At 37.8% G+C, this 22,254-nt stretch overlaps 2 protein-coding genes across 4 annotated transcripts in view; one reads left to right on the forward strand and one right to left on the reverse strand.

Annotated features, from left to right (window-relative positions):
* Positions 1-472: 472 nt before the first annotated feature.
* On the forward strand, positions 473-4,176 carry LOC143358541 (threonylcarbamoyladenosine tRNA methylthiotransferase). Of its 3 annotated transcripts, XM_076795721.1 has the most exons (4): positions 473-546; positions 669-1,124; positions 1,192-2,424; positions 2,523-4,176. In XM_076795721.1, the coding sequence occupies exons 2-3, from the start codon at positions 727-729 to the stop codon at positions 2,417-2,419; spliced, it is 1,626 nt and encodes a 541-aa protein (XP_076651836.1). In that variant the 5' UTR covers positions 473-546; positions 669-726; the 3' UTR covers positions 2,420-2,424; positions 2,523-4,176. The 3 variants fall into 3 exon arrangements, with proteins under 3 accessions (XP_076651836.1, XP_076651834.1, XP_076651835.1); XM_076795719.1 differs by having other exon boundaries at positions 1,192-4,176; XM_076795720.1 differs by having other exon boundaries at positions 480-581; positions 1,192-4,176.
* Positions 4,177-4,185: 9 nt separating this feature from the next.
* Positions 4,186-22,254, reverse strand: part of LOC143358542 (uncharacterized) — a 41,214-nt gene continuing 23,145 nt past the window's right edge. The window contains exon 2 of the mRNA XM_076795723.1: positions 4,186-7,720. Coding sequence (XP_076651838.1) covers positions 7,469-7,720 — 252 coding nt within the window. The 3' untranslated portion in view covers positions 4,186-7,468. The remainder of the gene's footprint in view (positions 7,721-22,254) is intronic.

The following is a 22,254-nucleotide window of genomic DNA, read 5'->3' on the forward strand; positions in this document are numbered from 1 at the left end:
CATCCACTCTGGCATTATTAACAATCCGCTGCTAATGATGCAGGTTCTGATCCAGGCTAAAAAGATGATGCCGGTTCTGGTCCAGGCTAAAAAGATGATGCCGGTTCTGGTCCAGGCTAAAAAAATGATGTCGGTTCTGGTCCAGGCTAAAAATTAGACTAGGGGGCAGCACTATGCCGGAGACACTAAAATCCCGGGTGTGAGCACTCTCATTTCCTTTCTGTGAATATCATCAGAATTATGTCATATTTAGTATCATTTTCCTGATAAAATTGCCACGAATATGTTGGTGAAAGTCCCATGGAAAAATAATTAATAATAAAGAAGTTTAAATCTTTATTTAAAGGCCTGAGCTTTAAAAGAAAGGCTCTTTCATTTTCCAACATATGTAAGAGAAACAAACAGCGTGATAAGGACTGATAAGGATAAAGATACTATTACAGAGACATCTACCGGAAACCACCGAAACTAATTATCCCAACCAGTACTTTCACATGTTGACACGATCCTGTAGAACATAACCTAGCTCAGAGCATATTGACAGTAGTAAATATCTTCCAATATACATGCATCTCTTTTATGTTATTATCAATCATTTTTAACAATCTTAATGCGAGCAGTCTCAAAAAAATCAAATCAAAAAAAGCACTTATTAAAACAATTTCCAGGTCTCATGAACTACGGACTTAACCTCAAAACAACTTATGTAATTCAAACTCTCCAAAAATGCCAGCACCGTGCGAAGACATCATTGGAGACATAGAGGACCTAATATCCTCACAAGACATTACACCAAAAGAACGCTATAGCTCAAGGAAAATAATAACAGTCCGCTCCAAAAAAAAACAATTCACAGAGGAGCTCCCGCAACCCCCAATACTTAATAGCGTTGTACCAGGAACTCAGATAATCTACATAAAAACCTGGGGATGCACTCATAATAGCTCTGACAGCGAGTACATAGCTGGTCAATTATCTGCCTATGGCTACAAATTAACAGAAAACAAAGATGAAGCTGACTTGTGGCTCCTAAACTCATGTACTGTAAAATCGCCTGCAGAGGATCACTTCAGGAATGAAATAGAAGCAGGCAGAAAATTGGGTAAACATGTTGTCGTGGCTGGGTATGCATCTCACATAAAATACTCACTTTAACCAATATCAATCGATGTTAATTATGATATTTTACAGATGCGTGCCACAGGGAGCACCAAAATCGTCCTTCCTCCAAGGCCTCAGTATGATCGGTGTACAACAAATTGACAGAGTAGTGGAAGTGGTTGAGGAAACTCTAAAAGGCAACACAGTTCGTTTTCTACAACAGAAAAAAGAGTCTGGCAAGAAAAAGGGTGGAGCTTCACTGAGTCTGCCCAAAGTGCGCAGGAATCCATTAATAGAAATCATAGCAATCAACACAGGATGCTTAAATCAGTGTACTTATTGCAAAACGAAACATGCAAGGGGTGAACTGGGAAGCTATCCTCCAGAGGAAATTATTGAAAGAGCGAAACAAGCTTTCGAAGAGGGAGTTTGTGAGCTGTGGCTAACATCTGAGGACACAGGAACGTATGGCAGAGATATTGGTACCAGTTTGCCAGAATTATTATGGAAACTTGTTGAAGTAGTACCTACCGGATGCATGATTCGAGTAGGAATGACAAATCCACCGTACATAATGGAACATTTGGAGGAAATGAGCAAAATCTTGAGCCATCCAAAAGTGTACAGTTTTCTGCACATTCCTGTGCAGTCTGGAAGCGATCAAGTGTTGTCTGATATGAAAAGAGAGTACACAAAGGCTGACTTCGAAACTGTTGTCAATTTCCTTAGGGAACGTGTTCCAGGTTTAACTATTGCTACCGACATTATCTGTGGATTTCCGACAGAGACGGAAGAGGACTTTGAGGAGACAATGAAACTGTGCGAGCAGTACAAATTCCCTAGTTTGTTTATCAATCAGTTTTTCCCCAGACCTGGCACTCCAGCTGCCAGGATGCGAATGATTCCAACGCAGCAGGTGAAAAAAAGAACAAAAAGGCTGTCGGAATTTTTTCAGTCATACTCTCCTTACGATGATAATAGGATAGGGCTGGTTCAAGATGTTCTAGTTACTGAGCTATCACATGATAAAAAGCACTATGTTGGGCATAATAAGTTTTATGAACAGGTTTTGGTGCCTTTGAAAGAGGCATACTTAGGAAAAATGGTTAAAGTGAAGATTGTGGAGACGACAAAGTATTCTATGAAAGGAGAGCCCATAAGCGAAGGAAGTTCTCCAGCCTTGAAACCGTTTTTACCTATGAAAACTATTTCGGGACTCCCTGTGGAGATGAAACCATCAAGATTTAGGGTCGCTGCGATCCTAATGATTTTCCTCGCTGTGATCTTTAGGATTATATGGAAGTTTTTGATGGTTTGATTAATGTAATTCGATTTGTAAAGAAATACAAAATTTTTATATTGAAACAAAAAAATGTTGGAGTTATTGTTTTAGGTAATTTGTTGTTTATTAAATGTTTTAGTGATGGAAGAAAATAGGCGGTAGTACATAATTAATCAAATATGTTTTAATTGACAAAATACAGGAACCTGCCCTGGGAGGGCTTACAAAATTTTATCAATATAATTTAACGCGTAAAAAACTAATTTAAATTGCCCGGATAATTAATAGAGAACTATAATAATACAATTATGAAACTTAGAAGAACAGTTACTAGCTAGTGAGATAGCATATTTACTAGAAAAATACAAACCACTTAATGTACTACGATAGTAATGTTCTTTCTATTTGGTGTAACATTAACTCTAAAACTCTTACAATATCTCCTGAGTATTAAATCAACAGGCGAATTCATAAATAATTTTTTCTTTTTAATAGATGCTCGTTCATTAATAACGTTAAATGTCAGTAACCGAAGTTTCATAGTAAAAATGTCGTATATTAATTACTTTTCTCTTTTCTGTGTTGAAATTCTAAATTCTAAGCTTCTTAAAAAAATGCGTTTTTTGGGTAACCGTTTTAAAATGCTCGCTAAAACTTGTTTGCTAAATATTAAATTTTAATTATTTTCCGTTGTTGTGATTTTATAGATTATAATTTTTACACTACAAGCATGCTAACGTTAAAATTATTAATTTATATAATTTATTTTCTTTTTCGCCTGTCTTCTAAGAATATAATATCTAATGTCTTTTAGAAATAATAAACGTATTTTACAATTTTTTATTCTGGCACATTTCGCACCATTTTTGCACACGTGTATGTTGGTAAAGAAGAAAATGATTTCAAAACTTTTTCGAAGACAACTAAAATGATGAAACGTTTTATCATTTAAGCTTTGGATTTCATTTTTCCAGCTATTATGTTCATTTTTGATTTTTCTATTTCTATGTATCCTCCAAAATGTCAATAACCGTAAAACTCTATGGTATTTCCTATAAGGTACAGTGTGCTCTATATAAATGATACACGACGCGTAAATTACTTAATCTATAACGCTAATGTAATTACAGAAGGCACCAACGCGTTTTTATTAACAAGAATATGTACTTTTCAAAAGACTGGTATTGCTTTCATTAATATTATACTTTTTACACAGAGAATTCTCTTTTAGCACTTGAAAACAATGCAGCTTTCTTTACGATACATTTTGGCGTCTTTTTTTCTTATCAAGGCACTGAATTTCTCACTTAGAAAATAAGTTTTTCCGAAATTGAATTTTTTAGCCATATATGCTAAAGAACCTTTTAAATCTTTGAGCATAGTGATACCGCTTAATGAATATTTGATTAAAACACTAATACACTGGAATGATATTGTCCCGTATCACAGAAATGCTACGGATGCTCATTTGCACCCACGCTGTTCTGAGACGATTTTTTGTCACTATACAACTGGGAGTTAAGTAATTAATTCGCGAAAGAATTGTCATGCTGGCTACGCTTATTAAATAGACTGCGGATTTTCATTAAAAATTTGCACGTTCCGATCCAATACAAAATTCAATCAAATGCAATGCCGATTCAATTATTTCGAATTTACCGTTTTCCTTTGTATTGGTTAAAAAATATAATTGCATAAAAATCTACAGTCTAGTGATAATAAAATAGGCTTGCTGTTCCATTGGTAAAAATTATGCTGGTCTTTCAAAATTTATGTCAACGATTGTGCGAGTAAAAATTTTCCAAACTAAAAAATCGTACTTTTATAATGACTTTGGGAACAAATTATTTTGTGTTAACCCAAGGCACGTTGATGACATAAATTATAAATGACAATGCAGTAAATAGAGAGCATCTTGGTACGTAAAATTAAGGTACTGACCAAAAGTGCGGAGATAAAATGGGACGCGACATTTCGTAAAAAACATTTGGATTTTCGCTTAGAGAGACGCATTAATAAACTTCTTTGCCTCTTACAAAATAGCGACTTTGTGGCCAATATTCCAAACCTTTTGTATTAATTTTATATTACTATTTGAATTTTGATCGTACATTTCAACATTTACCATATTTTATATTAGAAAGTTTTTCGTTTCTTTTTTATGGGGGTTTACGATTTTCCAAAAGTGTGTGTACATCTTGTAAAATTGTTTAAGCACACTGACATAAGTTAATTAAGATTCCAAATGATATAAAAATTGTATTGTAATATCAAATAAGATTTTAATTGATTAAAAGTCAAAGGCGAGTATTGACCACGAAATTCCCTACAGACAAAAATATATTACTATGCACTGGTAAATAACCAGTGGTAAATACATGCAGTCTTTTGCGATCCAGCATACATTGGTACAAAAACAATATTCAAACAATACGAAACAACCCTAAACGAAAACTGGCACGTTACCAACACTTTCAAACGACGTACTATATACTAAAAACATTGTAAAAAATAAAATATGGCGAATGGGATCATCCCTTTCCCTTTGCCTAAACGCTAACTCGAAATACCTTATGGCAATTCTTATGGCGTACATTACATAATGGCACAAAAGTGTTGCTTTTTCTTGTACCGGTACAGAATCTTAAAACCTGGAGCACTATAGTAACAACAAATAAATTTTCGGGAGAGAAATTTCTAAAATATAACCACAAACAAATGTTTCTTAATTTTTTACCATACCACCACTCATTTAATTAATATGGAAAGTAATACTTTTGTGGTCTCAATACTTTATGTCAGTCGGAAGAAACAATACAAATTTAGAAATTTGTGCGATTATGTGAAAAATTGAATTTCCGTTTCTTAGTTATTGTCGTTACAGTGCTCCAATGGTTACCGGAGACTGTTCTGTTTATTCTCTAGTTTCTGGCACTGTGCATTGCTTATAATGTTCTTAAAAACTATTAACTTACGCATACTTCGATTAATACTTTTTGAGCGACCCCTTTACGAGTCATGGCAATTCTCTTTTTGATCTCGTGCTTCGTGAGACTAGGAGCAATACATACAACCGGTTCAACCGATCCTTTTTCGCACGCGCTACAATCTTATTTAGTTTTTACATTTCTTTCTCACGGTTTTCGTTCACTTTTCACACTTCTTGTTGCAACCGTGTAACGCCCACGCACGCAAAACATTGTCCTTAAAAAGAGAGAGAGCATCACCATCGCTGTACTGAAATTTTTAAAATTCGTTTATCGACGCTCTGTAATTTTAATTAATTGTTAAAAATCAAACTAAATTTTTAAAAAATGGAAATGTGTCAAAGAGGTAAAATTGTAACTTGTAATTTAGCTATCGTGTTCAAAGTAGTTAAAAGACTCTGAGGGACATTAATAAATAATTAGTAGCAATGTGTTTATGTATTTAGGATTTTTTAAATGCAAGCAAAATTAAAGTCTCTTTGAACTAATCAATTTTGAACTGTACTAAATTTTTTGAATGACCATAAGTCTGCTAAATACATGAAAACGATTGCAGTCTATGAGTTTCGGTAACTATTTTGAACAGTATAATTAAGAAATACATTTTTTATTAACATTCAACGGATCAGGTTAGTTGATAATTTAAAAAGGTGACACAAGATACGTGTTTCCTTGGTTGTATAATAATTCTCATGTTGCAGAAATAGCAGTGCCATTTATTTATCCTCGTTACTCCTCTATTAGCATGGTTCTGCGATCAGGGCCTTATGAATAGGCCATAAATGAAAGGTGCTAAATAAAAGAAGCACCAATCAAATTAGAAATACCAAAGAAAGAGTCTCTCTGTATTTTATAAACAGAAACCTCGCGTATGCTAATAAAGATCTATTTCGAGTCGTTGTTTCATAAAAAAAATTAATTTTGATATTGAAATTTGAGCCCACAGAATTTGGATAAACATGTACAGTAGCTGTTTGTTTTATTGAACAATGAATTTTGTAATTAATATTTTAGTCCGAATAATTTGAGCAAATAAATATGGCATCTATTGGCTGGCAAATCCGTGAATCACTATACAGAGTTTCTCTTGCTATGCCGGCTTCATTAGTTGGCAGTGCACGCCGGTTCCAAGCGAGTAAAAAGCGGTCGTACCCCTTAAGGTTTTACGAGCCCGCTTTTACGGGGCCCTGTGCTCTCTCTTTTCCCCTTCTCGTCTCATTCGCGCTGCTAATCGATAATCGCAGACCCTTTTGTCCTCTAAAAATTTTAGGGCTGTTAAAATGGTCATTTAATTTTCGCCTGCGCGAATTTACGAAGGGAAGATTGAGAGAACATTTCTAAAATGTTCCATAAACCAGCTGCAGAATTGGTAGTTAATGAATAATGCTTTAAGTGTTCGATGATAAATTATAACGTGTAACTAGGTGGTCACACCAGGTAGCATCGCATTTTCACCTAATCTACTAGATGCTTCTCTCTTCTACATAGTTGGACATCAGTATTTTGGGACTGAATGAATTTTAATTTATGATATCGAGCCCGACTTAACATATATGTTATAGTGAACATTTACTTTTGAAATATCGAACATGATGTTAATGATAAAATAGCGGTTGTCAGCCCAGATTAAGCTTCAGACTCTAGTTACATTGTTCAATAATTTAATTAAGGATTATATATTTTCTGTTGAAAGTTTTCTCAGAGAATTGATGTTGTTATTAGTGATCAAGTAACATTGATCAACACTGTTACCATAAAAATGAGAAGGCATGTAGCTAAAGGGAGAGTGATAGCTCTGAAGCTACTCTATCTAAGCACCAGTTACATTTTCGTATCCTTTTACTAGCAATGAAATATTCTCTGTTTGAAAGCTCTGAACAACCTCGAGTGATCTATTTTTTAGAAAAAATTTCCCAGGAATTAATGGCATTTAAGGGCTCTGAGTGATAGAGCAATAAATTAACATCCACTTTAGTCCAAAACTACTAGCAGCAAAGGTCTGGTGAACGTTCGACCATGAGAAAGATAAGAATCTTAAAAAGAAACGCGTTTATAATACAACGTGTCCAAGAATCGAGATTTTTGGGAGAGTGAACGTTCATAATCTCCTGAGATTCCGTTTGCTCTGCCTCGAGCCGACTACCAGGCGTTTGCTCCTCTTGGTTGGCGTGGCTAGCAGGGGTGTTTTGCAGGGGCCAGTGTGCGGCCTTGATGAACATGAGGTGCAAAATTCCATCAGACAGCCTTGCCTCGAACACGTTCCCACGTTCTTCTCGCCGTTCACATGACAAGGGAACGTACACTTCGGACAGGGCAGCAGGTGCTCCCAGGGTGCCAGCGTGCGACTAGCCTAAAACCAAAACACTAATTAATATCTGGTAATTAACAGAAATAATCGACGAAATTTAGGACAATTTTTCTAACTTTGCGTTAAAAATTTCATAACTTCAAATTTGAATTAACAATTAACTTAAAATTTATATTCACAACTGACAAAGAATCATTATCGTTAAGAGAACCAATTAACAATTCAAACTAGCTGTTCATTATCAAAGGCTATTTATTTGCTATCAAAATGTACATCGAAGCGAAAACACAATTCAAGTTTTTCATACTCAGATGTGACATTTTATAAATTTAACTTATGAACAACGTTAGAAGTTTGTTTCAAATTTAGATTTGAATATAGTATTAAATTATATTTTTATTTCGAATTAAACATAATTTGATATTAAATAAAATATATTATTATTTAGATTTTTCGTTGGTAAATGGACAGTATTCTCGGTCGGTAAACAGTGTACTTCGCTCATGTGGTAACTTATCGTATATAAAATCGTTAGAGTAGATGCATTTGTTACCGACAGATAAATTGTCGGTACCGTAGTTCCGATTTTAGAATTTGAACAGGTCTCCTATCATGTGAATTACAATTACAGGTTTAAAAAGAAAATAAAAGTAAAAGTAAATGAAAAGAAAAAATAATTCATATAAATTACTAATTGGAATTGTAAATTATTGCCCTAGTTCGCAAATATTGTTTCTGTTTCTAGAAAACAAAAATACATAATTGGTGGTTACGGGAAACGTGAGAAAACCCATTAGAGGTTGTGACCATAAGACGCTTATCACCGACACGAACCTGTCGGCTCGAAGATAATGCAACTAGTGCAGCTAATGGAAAGAAAAAGAAATTAGTGAACGAGCCGATACAATCACACTTTTCAAACCCTTTTGTGCAGGCAATAATTAATCGTATTAGTGACGTCAGGTTGCACCTGTTCACGTCAGAGTGACTTATTGCAGTATAACACCAGGTGAAAGGAGCGTCGAGTCGAACACCAACATGGGGATTGCAGGGGGATTCACCTGCATGCTTGCATACATATTTCAAAGCGCGTGATCGGAGACGCAAAAATGAATTCCTATTATCATCGTCTACGCCAATTATTGGTGTCATTACGAATTAATAACCGGGAAAAATGATTTTAAAAAATTATAAAAAATAGAAAAACCAGGGAAAATTATCAAGAAAATTTATAAAACATATCTAAGTACTAGGAAAATCAATTGATGACGTCATAAAAAATTCCATACATAATAATTTCAAGGGAGATACAAATAAAAAATTATTTTAATCATTTTATTCTCAATTTAATTGTTTGTATTCACAGGTGAATAACCGATCGCAAGCAGAGGTGGCGAGTTATTGTAGATATTCGCAAATGGAAACATAGCGTCACGAACAAAGGACAACGTTGTCGCGGCATGTTACTTGGAGCATCTGTCGTGCATTGGTAATTAGTACGTCGGCGAGCGCGTGAGAAAATTTCGTCGATCTAAAATGTGCAAAGTGAAAATATACTCCTGCCTGCAGGAGAGAGAGGTGCGTGAAAAATAATTCCCGAAAGCATACGCACAATCGTTTATACAGGAAGAAATAACTGATTGCAAAATTAAATTTACTATTTCATCATAAAACTACCATAAAAAAAAGATAAACATTACTAATTCGTCCTTTGATTTGTCAAGCTATTAACAAATTAATATAAATAATACTAGCTTATTAACAATAATGTAGAATAACTCCAAATTTTCTATTTTTGTAAATAATAATATTTTGTAAATTGTTATTGAATTTAATTTACTATCTCAAAAAGCGATAGTTTTTCTCGATGGTCAATTTGCTATTTATTTATTTAAATGGTCACGTTGCAAACGTAAAAATGGTTATTTTGTTTAATTGTATATGGCTGAATGTAGTAGTCCTGTTTGACGGTAAAGCAAAAAAAAAAAGTGAGCACGCTTTCGGCCAAGAATAATTTACGGCAGTGTCACTGAGGTCCTCGTGCCTAGCAACCGAGTGAATTCCGAAAGAAAACGTCGGAACGTCGGGGCGCCATGATTTCTGGCGGGAAAGGTGGGCCTCGTGGCTCCTAACAGACATATGGACACGCGTGATCGTGATCTTATCTCGTTGCTCCTTCGTTTCGTTCCCTAAAGACGCCGTAGAATCAATTTAATAACCCTAGCAACTATCAATTCAAAACTTCATCCGCTCTTAAACAAAATAAGAATCTAGAGTAAGGGACCCCCAATTACTGTGGAGGTGCCAATTACCGTGCCTATATTAATTATATTCATTTTTAAAGCATAGTGAATATGAAAAATAAAGAGATATAACATTTTTGTGTTATATATTTTTAAGTTATATATCACTTTTTTAATATTCATTATGCTTTAAGAATAAGTATGATTAATATAGGCACAGTAATTGGATCCCTTACCTTATTCCACAAAAATAAATAGCACACAGAATTATTCACAACTTCTACGTTTTAGTGAATTTTTAATAACAGCCGACCAGAACGTACTGTATCAAGAATCTGCCAGTTGGGAATAATCTCAGCTACTTCCGGCCATTATATCAGAATTCCACATTTAATCATCGCAGTCGAAAGTCGAGACGCATTATTAGGAGCCCGACACAACGTAATAATATTTAATCTTATAATTTTGTAATATTTCTATGCTACATTTTACATAGAACGATTAAAAATAAAAATCTTAATTTTGATAAATGTTCGAATAATTGTACCATTTTACAAGCAAAATTAAAGAAATCGGATCAATCGTTACCACCATTTGATAATACACTTTATTTCTAGATTTCATTGAACAATTTTCGAAAATCTAAGAGAGCAGAGATAGAATAATGGACCCAATTACTGTGGAATACCAATTACTCTGACTATATTAATTATTAAGGACTTCTGCGAGTTCTAGGCCTATGCCAGAGTCATTTCGGACCCACGCCGATACTTCTCTACAGTTTCCTTCGATATAAGGCGATGGCTGGGGACCGGCTTTCGTCGTATTTCGGACGAAGAAGAAAAAGAAGCGGGGATTTTCTAATTTCGAAATGAAAAGCGTCGTGTTATACCGGAACAAAATTGTACCTATTGAGACGGTGACTCGAGGCACAGTAATTGGTAACCCCACGGTAACCGGGTCCCTTACCCTACCTATTTTGTTGCACAAAGCAACTTCTATGCGATTGAATAATTGTAGAATATCTGAAAAAGCAGATCAGCCCCTCCCAATATCGATACAGTATCTACTTTGTTGCACAGTGCGTGCCATTGTGTCTACATTGTGCTGCCCTATCACCGGGTAGATACGAAAACGTCCGGTATCGCCCAGGAACATCTGTGAGCCACGTTCCAACGAAAAATCCAGTAAGAACGGCCACAGGCCGGCACAACGACGCTTTTCTTTCCCGGCTCAACTTTGTGAACCGTTCGACGCGGTCCAGGACCTTTATCTTGGTTCTACGAAGTGCGGGGCGGCACCTCTGTAACTTTGTATCGGTCCCTTTCCTGTTCGACGTGCGTTTACCTACATCGTGGACCGAAACCGAGACCTCACTCAATCATTAAAACGACCGTTCTTTTTCCTCGGTATGCTCGGGCCAAACGAATGTTTCGGTATTGCCACATTGTGGTTCGTTATGCCTGCTACCCAAACCAATTTTTCTAATAACCCTCCGGACACGTCCCACTAAAACACTGTTCTTCGTCAAACTACAGGAACACATTGTTTCAAACAGAATACTTTCCTGCCGACATTCTGTTCTGTAAGTGATGCAACATTTTAAAGAGAGAGATAAATCAATAAAATTGATGAGAAAAACAATTGAAAAATTAAGAAGACAAGTAAGAGAGAGGACAATAGAAGGGACAGGGAGAATATGATAATAACAAGAAAAGTAGTAGTAAGATTAACCAAGATTTTACCAGAGAAATAACTGAAGGTATTGTATAACAAGAAAATTTGAAAGGAAATTAAGAATAATAAGAATACCTGATAGAAAAATCACAAGAAAAATGGTTGGACGAATAACCAGGATTTAATTTTAAAAAATTTAGGCGAGAAGTAATAAGTAAATAAATAATAGAAAAAGAATAACCAGGACTGAACAGAAAAATTGACCAGGAGAATGACAAGAAAAATAGTAGGAAAATTAACCAGAGAAGTAACTAACGGTATCATATAATAAGAAAATTGAAAAGAAAAATAAGAATATAAATAATAAGAATACATGATAGATAAATAACAAGAAAAATGGTAGGACGAATGACCAGGATTTAATTGAAAAAAATGTAGAAGACAAAAATAAATAATAGAAGAAGAATATCCAGGACTTAACAGAAAAATTGACCAGGAGAATGACAAGAAAAATAGTAGGAAAATTGACCAAAGAAATAAGAAGAAAGATAATTTAGAAAATGATAAGCCTTTTCGAGGAAGTGAAAGAAAATTATGGGAAAGCTATTTATCGGATCCGAGGTTTTAACGAACTTCAAACGTGATCTACGATGACGGGAACCTAATTAAGAATATCGAACTTCAGATAATGATTCTCTTCACGATAATAACCGAAGAGCAGCGTCTTCTTCGACGCGGGAAGTCCGTTGCGGCGCAAGATAATATTGAGGGTCTCCCGGTTGCGACACAGACGTTTTTCTATATGTATATGTGTTCGTATGTTTGAGGCGCAATGTTGCCCTAGCCCAGCTGCTACATTGTGAGAAAAGGGTCCGGAGCCATAATTTCCAACGATTCCGTAGCTCGGTTGCTGCGGGCGGCTCGTCTATTTGAAAACGGCGACCGTTGCCTTTGGAAATGCTACTAAATTTCCAACCTCTGCGGCCATGAGTTTCTCGGGGGTTTTTATGGTCCCTGAAAATCGTGGGAACACGTGTTGAAATTTCGATAATTTATAGTCGGCTTTTGGAATGTGGAGGAGCAGCAATTCTTACTTATTTTTTAAATATAAAGAGAACGTTAGTCAATTCTATTTCTACACATAGCAGCAATTTTTATTTTCTTAGATTTACTATTATTCGCTAAATTTATAATATTTCGAAACTACGTATTTAAACTACAAATTTTATATTTATTTCAAGCGTAAATCAAAATTAGTAATTTCTGCTTGTATTTGAAATATAAAGTAATTTTTATTTTATTAATATTTCACAGAGTTACATTGTACATTGTCGTGAACGTATTAATTGTAAATTTATGCAAGACATTTTTCTCTGTATATTTTATAACATTCTTCTGGTTCAGAATAAACGGTCCTCTCAGGTTTTATAAGACCGTTTATTAATAGAGACGTCAAGATAAAATCAGGAGTATGGCAGTGTTAATAGAAGAAGGCGCGTGAAAAATGAACCAAAGGGAATTTTACTATAAACGCGTCCAATTGTTATGCTAATTATTCCCGCGGGGAGAGCGGTCTGGCCGAGCAATATTCAATAAATTGACAAATAGCGAATTATTTCAAAATTTCACTTTGCCAACAGAATATCCTCAATATTAATTATCAGCCATTTGAACATCTCAATCCTCAAAATGTTACTCGGAAAGTTAAAAAAAAATTATTTTAAATTTCAATAGGATACTAAGGACAATAAAAGATCGAAAACAAGTGTCGCACTAAATTATTATAATAAATTCCAAAAACACTTCTGCTGTTCCAAAAAGCAAATTTTAATAAACTAATATCCCCCAAAAATGGTGTTGATAATTAAAAAATAATATTAGTAAAAATCCGAACGTTTTACCAATAATTTTGACAGAGGGTCACGGTTCCGAGAAACGTAATTAGAGTGGTAACGATGATTTCCTGGGACACCAGTACGAAACCTGAGATCGAGATAGAAATCGTGGCCCATCGTGGAGCGCCGACTATTTGTCAAAATTTCGAGGGGAAGGCAGAAATTTTTCGACACAACCGTGAACGGGAAAAGCGGCGGCGGGACGCGCAGGACGCGAGGATTAATCGAACCGAGATCCAATTTGACAGAATCAAAGCCCGAAACTCGATACGATCCTAGTGCGTTTAATGGAGATATTGGATTACCGGGTACACCTTAATTCGACGCGATAGGTGAAAACGGGGGAGCAAATCGTCTGAATTTTTTCGAAGCCTCCGGTCATGCTAACACCGAGCATTAGCGGGACCGAAAAATCCTTCAAACCTGACACTTTGCGCTATTTTTATCATTTGATTTTGGGTACAACATTCTCAAGCGTAGCGAATTAAAAAGATCGTGATCTATAAGAATTTTTTTTCGAGCAGTTTGCAAACCTTTGGCAGCGAAACTGTTTGCATTTGAAAGGGCATGTTTTCAAGCAATTCTACTAATTTTTTCATAAAAGTATATTAAACATTGTCGAGGTTATGGATATTTTTCTGGAGCCCCTTCTCGGGTCTGGGTTAGCTGACCTTTGTCAATTGCTACGTAAGGGTCCTGTAATTATTTCGCAATAATTTTTACTGCATATGAGAGACTATATTTTGAATTAATTCTCATAATTTTTTCATTAAGAAATATGGAGAATTGTCGAAGTTATGGTTATTTTCCTCGCCTTATGTCTGGGCTAGACGACCTTTCTAGTGATCTTTGTACATTTCTTTTTAAGGAGCCCGTTAGCTTATGGCAACAATTTTTACTGGATATAAGAGACTATGTTATCTAGCAATTATTATAATTTTTTCAGAAAAGAATATTAACAATTTCCGAAATTATGACCATTTTCTTGGAGGTCCTTTTTTAAGTCTGTAATAAATTTCTGTATATTTTGAAACAACTCCCATAACTTTTTCATTAAAAAAATATTAATAATTGTCAAAGCTACGAACATTCTTTCGGAAAATCTTTCAGTGAAAATTGCACTAATACTACGAACAAATTTTCGCACACCCAGTATGTGATTCGACGGCATTTAACAAACAGAAGGCACATCTCGTTACGCTCCATTACCGATGAAAATGATCTGCAATAGGCGCACAATGCATCCACCTTGACCTCGTCCTTTACTCGGCTTTTCATCTATTATAATTAGTTAATCGATTCACCCAGATACCGTTTACGTCAAGGTCGCTCGAAGGAAACTCAGTGTCAGCCGATGATCGTTCACCAATCCGACTATCTTGCAAGCTATTAATCCTTTTCAATCCCAATCAGTATCAGAAAATTAAAACTCCATTTGCTCTAATGAAAAGGGGAATTAATCGAAATTTTGTTTATCGGAGCTTATGAATTAAACATCGACGCGCCTAAAGCGACGAAAGCAAAAATTCGAGAGATCGACTGACTAACTCGATGTCGCCTGGGTCATTCACTTTTCTCTCTCTCACACACACACACACACAATTAAGTGTTATCATTCGCGATAATTAGACGTTGCGGGCGCTAATTGTACTAACAAGTGCATAGCATTTTCCAAGTTACTAAATTACTAAATTCACAAGATATCAAATGAACAAATGATCAAATTGCAAAATTACTAAATTATGAAATTATCAGATTGTCACATAAACAAATTATCGAATTATTAAAGCCGGTAGTTACCATATTAGCAAACTATTAAATCCGCGAGTAACAAAATTAACAAAAGATCATATTCCCAAATTATTAAATTATTAAGTGCTTAAATTGTCAAGTTGCCAAATTACTAAATGATTAAATTATAGAACTATTAGATTGTCAAATTATCAAACTGGGAATTTGTTCTATTAAATAAATTGGTTCTACTTATTTGCTTTTATTTAATAATTGCTATTCTGTTTTGTAGAAACTCTGGTGTAAAGTGTTTCCAATCATTGAAGCTGTGTAGGAGCCATAATCTCCTGTATAGTTGTCAAAGATTGGTCCAGATTGGGTTAGACTAGAAAGAAGCTGTCCATTTTTCTGGTTCGGCACACGTTTGATTCCCGTCGGTCAAAAGACCGATTTTTTCGGTCCGATTGGAGCCGTGTTCAACCATGAGGGAAGTTTCGGGTTACGGGACACCAAAAGAACCCGAAGAGCACACCATGAACACGGGTCGTCTACCAGTCGACGAATTTGTACGTTCAGGTAGAACCCCCGTGCAACCACTCAGCAACACAAAGCAATCTTAAAAGAACTCTTCCTCCAAAAATAAAAACTTCTACATAAAAAAAAAATATACACATACAGAGAAATGTCTCTATCTTCCAACGGACATTTACCATTTTCCACCGACCGTTGTGAAGAAAAAATTAATATAAATATACGAGGCAGTTAACCAATGCCTGCGGCACAGCTTCCATTAAAGGTGCAACGAAACGGCAATGAAAAATTGATCATCAAATTTCATGAGCTCGTTGCGAACTTCAGTCGATTCGATTTATGGTGATCCGAGCCGCGGAAAAAAAACATGCGTATCCAGTACACATGTTTGAAGCTGAACAATTGGAAAAACCATCATTTTTACAATCTACACCGTTTCCTGGTGTGACACAATTTTTTAACGAAACGTTACGTTGCAGAATTGAAACTAGAGACTCCACCCATTAAAACGAGCCTAAACACATCCTCATTCAATATTTCTACAGGGAGATATCATTTTTCAAATGCATATTCAAACGTATTCTCTTATTTTCTGACACGGCTGATAGTGGCTCTTCAAGGGTCTGTAACTCCTACAATTTCAAGTATTTCGACTAGAAAAAATTCGATTGCATGGTGCAAATAATAGAAAACATGTTTGCAAAACCTCGGTGCAAACCGGTCGTCCGATGTCTTTGCAAAAATTCCCAAGCGGGTCCTTCGAAACGATGCTCTGGACCGGTCTCGCGCGGTTGAATTCGTTTCGCGCCAAAACTCGAGTTTCGTGGAACGCGGGCCTGCGCGGTGGTCCTGCGCGGCGTGTCTGCGCGGACGTCGCAGCAGACACGCGGACGGCTCGTGTACGTGCACGGGTCCAGGCTCGTTTCTATTCGAAGTGGGCCAGCTGCCCGCCGGCAACGACCGTCAGATGTATCATTATCTCGGGCTCGCTGTTGCTATGCAATTAGAGTCCGTTAATCGGGTGTCCCCACCCTCGCGCCCCGACCGACGCGCCTTTCGTGACGCCAGCTCGACGGTGGTGGGAGTCACGGCGACGGGAGGGGCGGGGAAGAGAGCGAGAGGGGAGGGGAGATAAGAGAACGCGTCCGAGACGAGGACGGCAACAACAACAATAACAACAGCCACCACGTGGATGTGAGAGCGCGAGAGAAGCGACCGTTTCCGCCTCTGCCGGTTCTGCTCATCTTTTTTTTTTCTTTTCGGATTCTAGGGAGGTTGGTTGCTCGTTTTGCGCCGCGGTTCTCTCTGGACCGTAACGAAGAAGAACTTTTGCCAGACAAAAGTAATTGCCTCCGCGCTCGGATACAAATCTTAATGGCCGCTTCCTGTTTCACCTTTTTTCACCCGGCGAAATTGCTCCGGAGAAATTCGGCAAACTCGCAGGCGCCCAGAGAGATTTTATGAGAATCGCGAGCTCTGTTGATGAACGATGAAAATAAGAATTATGCTTGATAATAGAGTTTGATTGGATGTGAACAGTTTTTGTTCGATAGATTGTTGAAATGTTTAAGATCGGAGTTGGACCAACGTCGCTCTGTTGGTTTTGTCGTTTCTGCTGCAATCGAGAAGCCAGACTACCAATGAGACATCTCTTTGGCGTCCATTAAGAGGTCTCTATGACCTTCGAGACGGTTTTCGGGATGACGCGCGCGCAGCTGCGCGGGAAAACCACGTGCCATGTGGTTTTCGTTCATTCATGACGCACGAACGTCTGGCTTCTAGGCAAAACTTGGTACCAACAAAGGGAGTCTCTACAGAATACTAATTCAAGTTAAACAATTCTTTCGATACACATGCGTAGATTGGACAAAACACCTATACAAAAATTTCGACGAAGACGCTTCCATTTGAGCAGAATTTTAACTAAATTTTTGTATCGCAAATAATCTCGATAAAAATTTCTGTAGAATATTGATCGATTTCTTATAAATATTGCATCAATCTTGAGAATTAAATTTCCACAGTTAATAGAGAGTAAAAAATTCCACAGTTCATAGAAAGACTACAAAAATTGACGCACAATATTGAAAATAGGATTCGGTAAGGATTTTTCGAGGGACTGAAGTGCGGGAAGGGTTGGCAAGCGACCTAACCGAGGGCCAGAAACCATGTGGACCAGAAACTGCGCAGTTAGGCGATCGCGTGAGCAAGGTTCAGGACACGCAGGACTCTCTGCGGATGACGTGGACCAGTTCGAGGCCGTTCGTCCTGCGGAAAGCGGAGGTCGTCGGATAGAAAGGTGTCCGATGGTGTCAAAACGATCGGCAGCCATGGCCACGCGTCTATTATACATACATTATTCACGACGCAATCGCAATCGCCGAAAAGGCTCGTTGCGAATTCAGCACGATGCACCGTCGGCCGCGTAGCAACAGGGCCCGGCAACAGGACCTGTTTCAGCCTCTCTCTTTCGGCCATCTTTCTCCGACGCGCGTCACTACACCTATCGCCCCTCTCCCTCGATCACTGTATGTTTCTGTTTTCGACGACGGCTGTTGGGCGAGCCGGGGCCCCGCTTTCTCGTTAACGACACAACCGAACTCTCGGGGGCCTTTTCGGCGGCACCGCGACCGCCTAACGGAATGTTTTGCTATGGTCAACGAACCCCCCGCCGGAGAAAATGCAACTAACCATAGCAATTTCGCCGCGTTCCACTTTATGGGAATCGCGACCGAAAGGTCCGAGACATCTGGTGCAATGGTGGTCGCAGTATGCGGAACGGGTGCCCACCAAAAGTGGCAGAATGTGGTATGGGAAAATCGTGAACAGACTTTTGAGGGCTCCTTGCCAAGGGGAGACTTCTCGTTTGGAGTCCACGGTGGATTCGACCACGAGACAAATTTGTTTAACCTTGTCGAGATGTTCCAAGTTGAAAAAGTGGAAAATTCATACATTCCTTGAATTCTAGAGCGGTTTCTAGGGCGACAAAATTTTGAGAGGAGCAAATCATTATTTGCGTTAAAAGTAGAGACTTTGACCTTGAAAATTAGCTGAAGTGGATGGTCGTACGATTTTTTTAAACAAAGCTAGGATAGTTTTAAGTTGAAGATTGTGAAACGTACAGACTTTATTTGCTGGAGCGTTCTGCGGGGTAGCAGAATTTTTTCCAGAAAAATTGCTTAGGGGTGCTGAAAATACAGGGTTCACCCTTGAAAATGAGCTGAACTGGATGATCGTACGATTTTTTTAAACAAAACTAGGATAGTTTTAAGTTGAAGATTGTGAAACGTACAGACTTTATTTGCTGGAGCGTTTAGGGGGGTAGCAGAATTTTTTCCAGAAAAATTGTTTAGGGGTGCTGAAAATACAGGGTTCACCCTTGGAAATAACCCAAGTTGGATGGTCGTACGGTTCTTTTTAACGAAGCAGCAACAGATTATATTTCAGAGGTGTTGGAGTCTGAAACATTGTACAATGTGTAGACTTCATTTTCCCAGGCGTTTATATTTATTTATTACAATGAGCCTAGGATCGCAATGCGATTTTTCGCACATTTGCAATGGGTCAAACGAAGAGGAAATTTAGGTTTGAGTTTGAAGAAAGTGAATTTTGGAAGGGACACTTATTGACAGAAGTAATGTCCTCGCATGTCCCGCGAGGAATTTGGCAGACACACATTTCCAGATTGGCTACAGTGTGTTTGCGCTGCCATGCCTGTCTACTCGGGCCGTCGCGTCGGTGTCTTTCAAACACTTTCACGGTTGTACAATTAGACACGCACGAATCTAAACACAAATACACGATGGGGGACCCGTAGTGTTGTATGGTCGAGGTGTAACAGTGTCTTCCCAGAAACGTTTGCGAACGTTGTGTACACTGTTCGTGGGTCTAATGGTCGCATATATTCGTTAAAAATCCTTCCGGGTATTTTATTTTTCTATAGAAATTAGCGAAGCTCGCCTTCGGCGGCTTTAACGTTGGACCGTCTTTCTTAGGGTTATTCGATTTTCGTAGACAATGTTACGGTACCTTCTTGGCTCTATTTCTGTCGCAAAAATATATTTTTTAACGTGGGTCCGTCTTACTTAGGGTTATTCGATTTCTGTTAGACAATGTTACGGTACCTTCTTGGCTCAATTTCTGTCGCAAAAATATATCTTTCAACGTGGGTCCGTCTTACTTAGGGCTATTCGATTTCTGTAGACAATGTTACGGTAGCTTCTTGGCTAAATTTCTGTCGCAAAAATATATTTGAGAAGAACAACCTGGGGGTGTTGAAAGTACAGAGTACCTCGAACAATCTCGAAATTCTCTTCACAGCGTATCGAAACAGGTATACGAATAGACGAAACAGGTATACGAATAGACGAAACAGCATTGGCAGAGGAAGAGGCCTCTTCGGAACGAAACGATCAGTAAATCCGCATGGAACGTAAGACATGCTTTACGGCTGGAAATCGCTAATCCACAGGTCCCCGACAGCATTCACGGAACCCTGACAACTGAAAGGGCCCCGCGCGCACCAACAATTTACAACGACCGCCGTTGTCCCTTCTTGCTCGCTCTGCCAATACGCTTTACCGAAATGAGCCTGGAAACCCCGGCCTTCGGACAAAGGATCCTCGACAGGTTTCCCCAAATCGCGTTAACGGATCAGGACAGTCCACCGTGTCTCGTCCACCGGCCGAGGAAACCAGAAATTTTGAATTAATCTTCACGAGACTAGTTCTCCTTGCACTTATTTGTAAAATATTTTAAACGACCGTTTCTGCTGATTTTAATTCCGATTTTGTTAGTATAGAACTGCTTCTTCAGCATCCCAATTAATTTAGAATGTTTCCGAGCATTTGTTTCAATTTTTACAAATTTGTTCGAGTTAATAAAATCCGATTTTTGAAAGCAACTTTTGTTCTTTCAACGAACTCATTCTGTTTTTGATTATTCGTAACGGGAATTGGCAGACGAGAAATCTGGAAAAATTCGAGCACAACAGTTGCAACAGTACGTAGCTGTCGCAAAAATATTGTTGCACTTGAATATCTATCAATAATCCACATTTTGGAAGGATTTGTTCACGTTTACTTACAGCTTTCTCATTTTCGATTTTTCTCGGCCGCAGTTTTCGACTAAAAAATCTGAGAAAATTCAAGGACCACGGTCGCAGTAATATGTAGCGTCTATAAAAATATTGACAATGTCGCTTTCAAATTTAAAGAAGAAAGTCTGCAATTTTCTCGAACTCTTTCTCGTTTTGTAACGATTTGACCGATTCTGAACCAGTTTTTAATTTTTTACAATCGAGACATTCAACCGAAAAATTTTAAAAAATTCTGCAATGTACACCTACATAGCAACAATGTGTTATAATTTTTTCATAATTTTCCAGGCAATCAGACAGACAAAATCCACCAATATCTCGAGGACGTGACACTACTTCTGCTCGTAGAAACTTTTGGCGGGAAAACCGGAGAGCACCCCATAAAATTTAAAATCACAGCCAAAATTTCGTAACGAACGGTTCTAATTAATGGCACATCTTGAAGTCGAAGAGACAACCTTGGCCCAGCCTCAATTTTTAAATTATTTAGTCAGGTATTTCGATTCCTGCCAATTTCCACGAACGCAAAGGCAATTTCGCATAGTTAGCGGTTCATACCTGTGCTGCTATGTTCCCCGGCGAACGAAAGTGCGCCCTCACCCTCTCCCAAGGGTAATCCCAGGTCCTCGAAGCAGGTACGACCCCCTGAACCTGAGGGGAACACCCAGAACACCTTATCTCTGTCTCATTATCGCATCGTCGTTAGCCGTGAACTTTGGCCCCGTACCTGTTAGCAGATCGGCCCACCCTCGCTTACGCTACCTACAACGAAGCTGGAGGATCCGGTCCGTTGCCCTTGGTACCCCTAATCGCGCCCCGTTCGCATAATCTCGAAATATTCATCCCTTAACCAAAGAGAAGAAAAAATTCCTCGATAAACGCTGATCCGAAAAAATTGCAAAAAAAATGGATGGAGAAGGGTGGGGGTAGCCAGCGCATAGGGGTGTGTAGGTTAGGCCATTGACAGTGTGCGTGCCAAGTTTCAAGTCGATTGGGCGATTAGTGTAAAAGTTATAGCACAATGAATAGTTCAGTGGTTTTCATTGTTATTGTAGATTGTTAAGTTAATTCTTTTGAGACTAATTTTAAGAGGATACGCGATAGACACTTAGGGTAACAATACCTTCAATTGACGTTTTGTTGTAGTTTTTGAAATATTTTGTGTAATTTTAGCTAATTGGAAATGTTGATTACGTGATATTTTTGGTTATTGATTAGCAGGTTTTAGCAATTTTTATTGATAGCGCGATTATGTCGGTTGGTGGATTATAGGGTATCCTGACACACTAACCTAGTGCAAGGGCTAGACGCTCCATTGATAGAGAGATGAATGAAGAAACAAACCGGTCAGGTAAATGTTATCGAGCGATTAAGCTTCCCCAGCCGGTTTTATCTGGCGCT

This window comes from Halictus rubicundus, chromosome 11 (assembly GCF_050948215.1).
Source record: "Halictus rubicundus isolate RS-2024b chromosome 11, iyHalRubi1_principal, whole genome shotgun sequence".
Classification (NCBI taxonomy): domain Eukaryota; kingdom Metazoa; phylum Arthropoda; class Insecta; order Hymenoptera; family Halictidae; genus Halictus; species Halictus rubicundus.

Excerpts from the sequence above, each read along its gene's own strand:
- LOC143358541 (XM_076795719.1), top strand. The coding sequence starts at position 727 with ATGCCAGCACCGTGCGAAGACATCATTGGAGACATAGAGGACCTAATA. Across the intron at positions 1,125-1,191 it reads AAACATGTTGTCGTGGCTGG|ATGCGTGCCACAGGGAGCAC; the intron begins GTATGCATCTCA and ends GATATTTTACAG.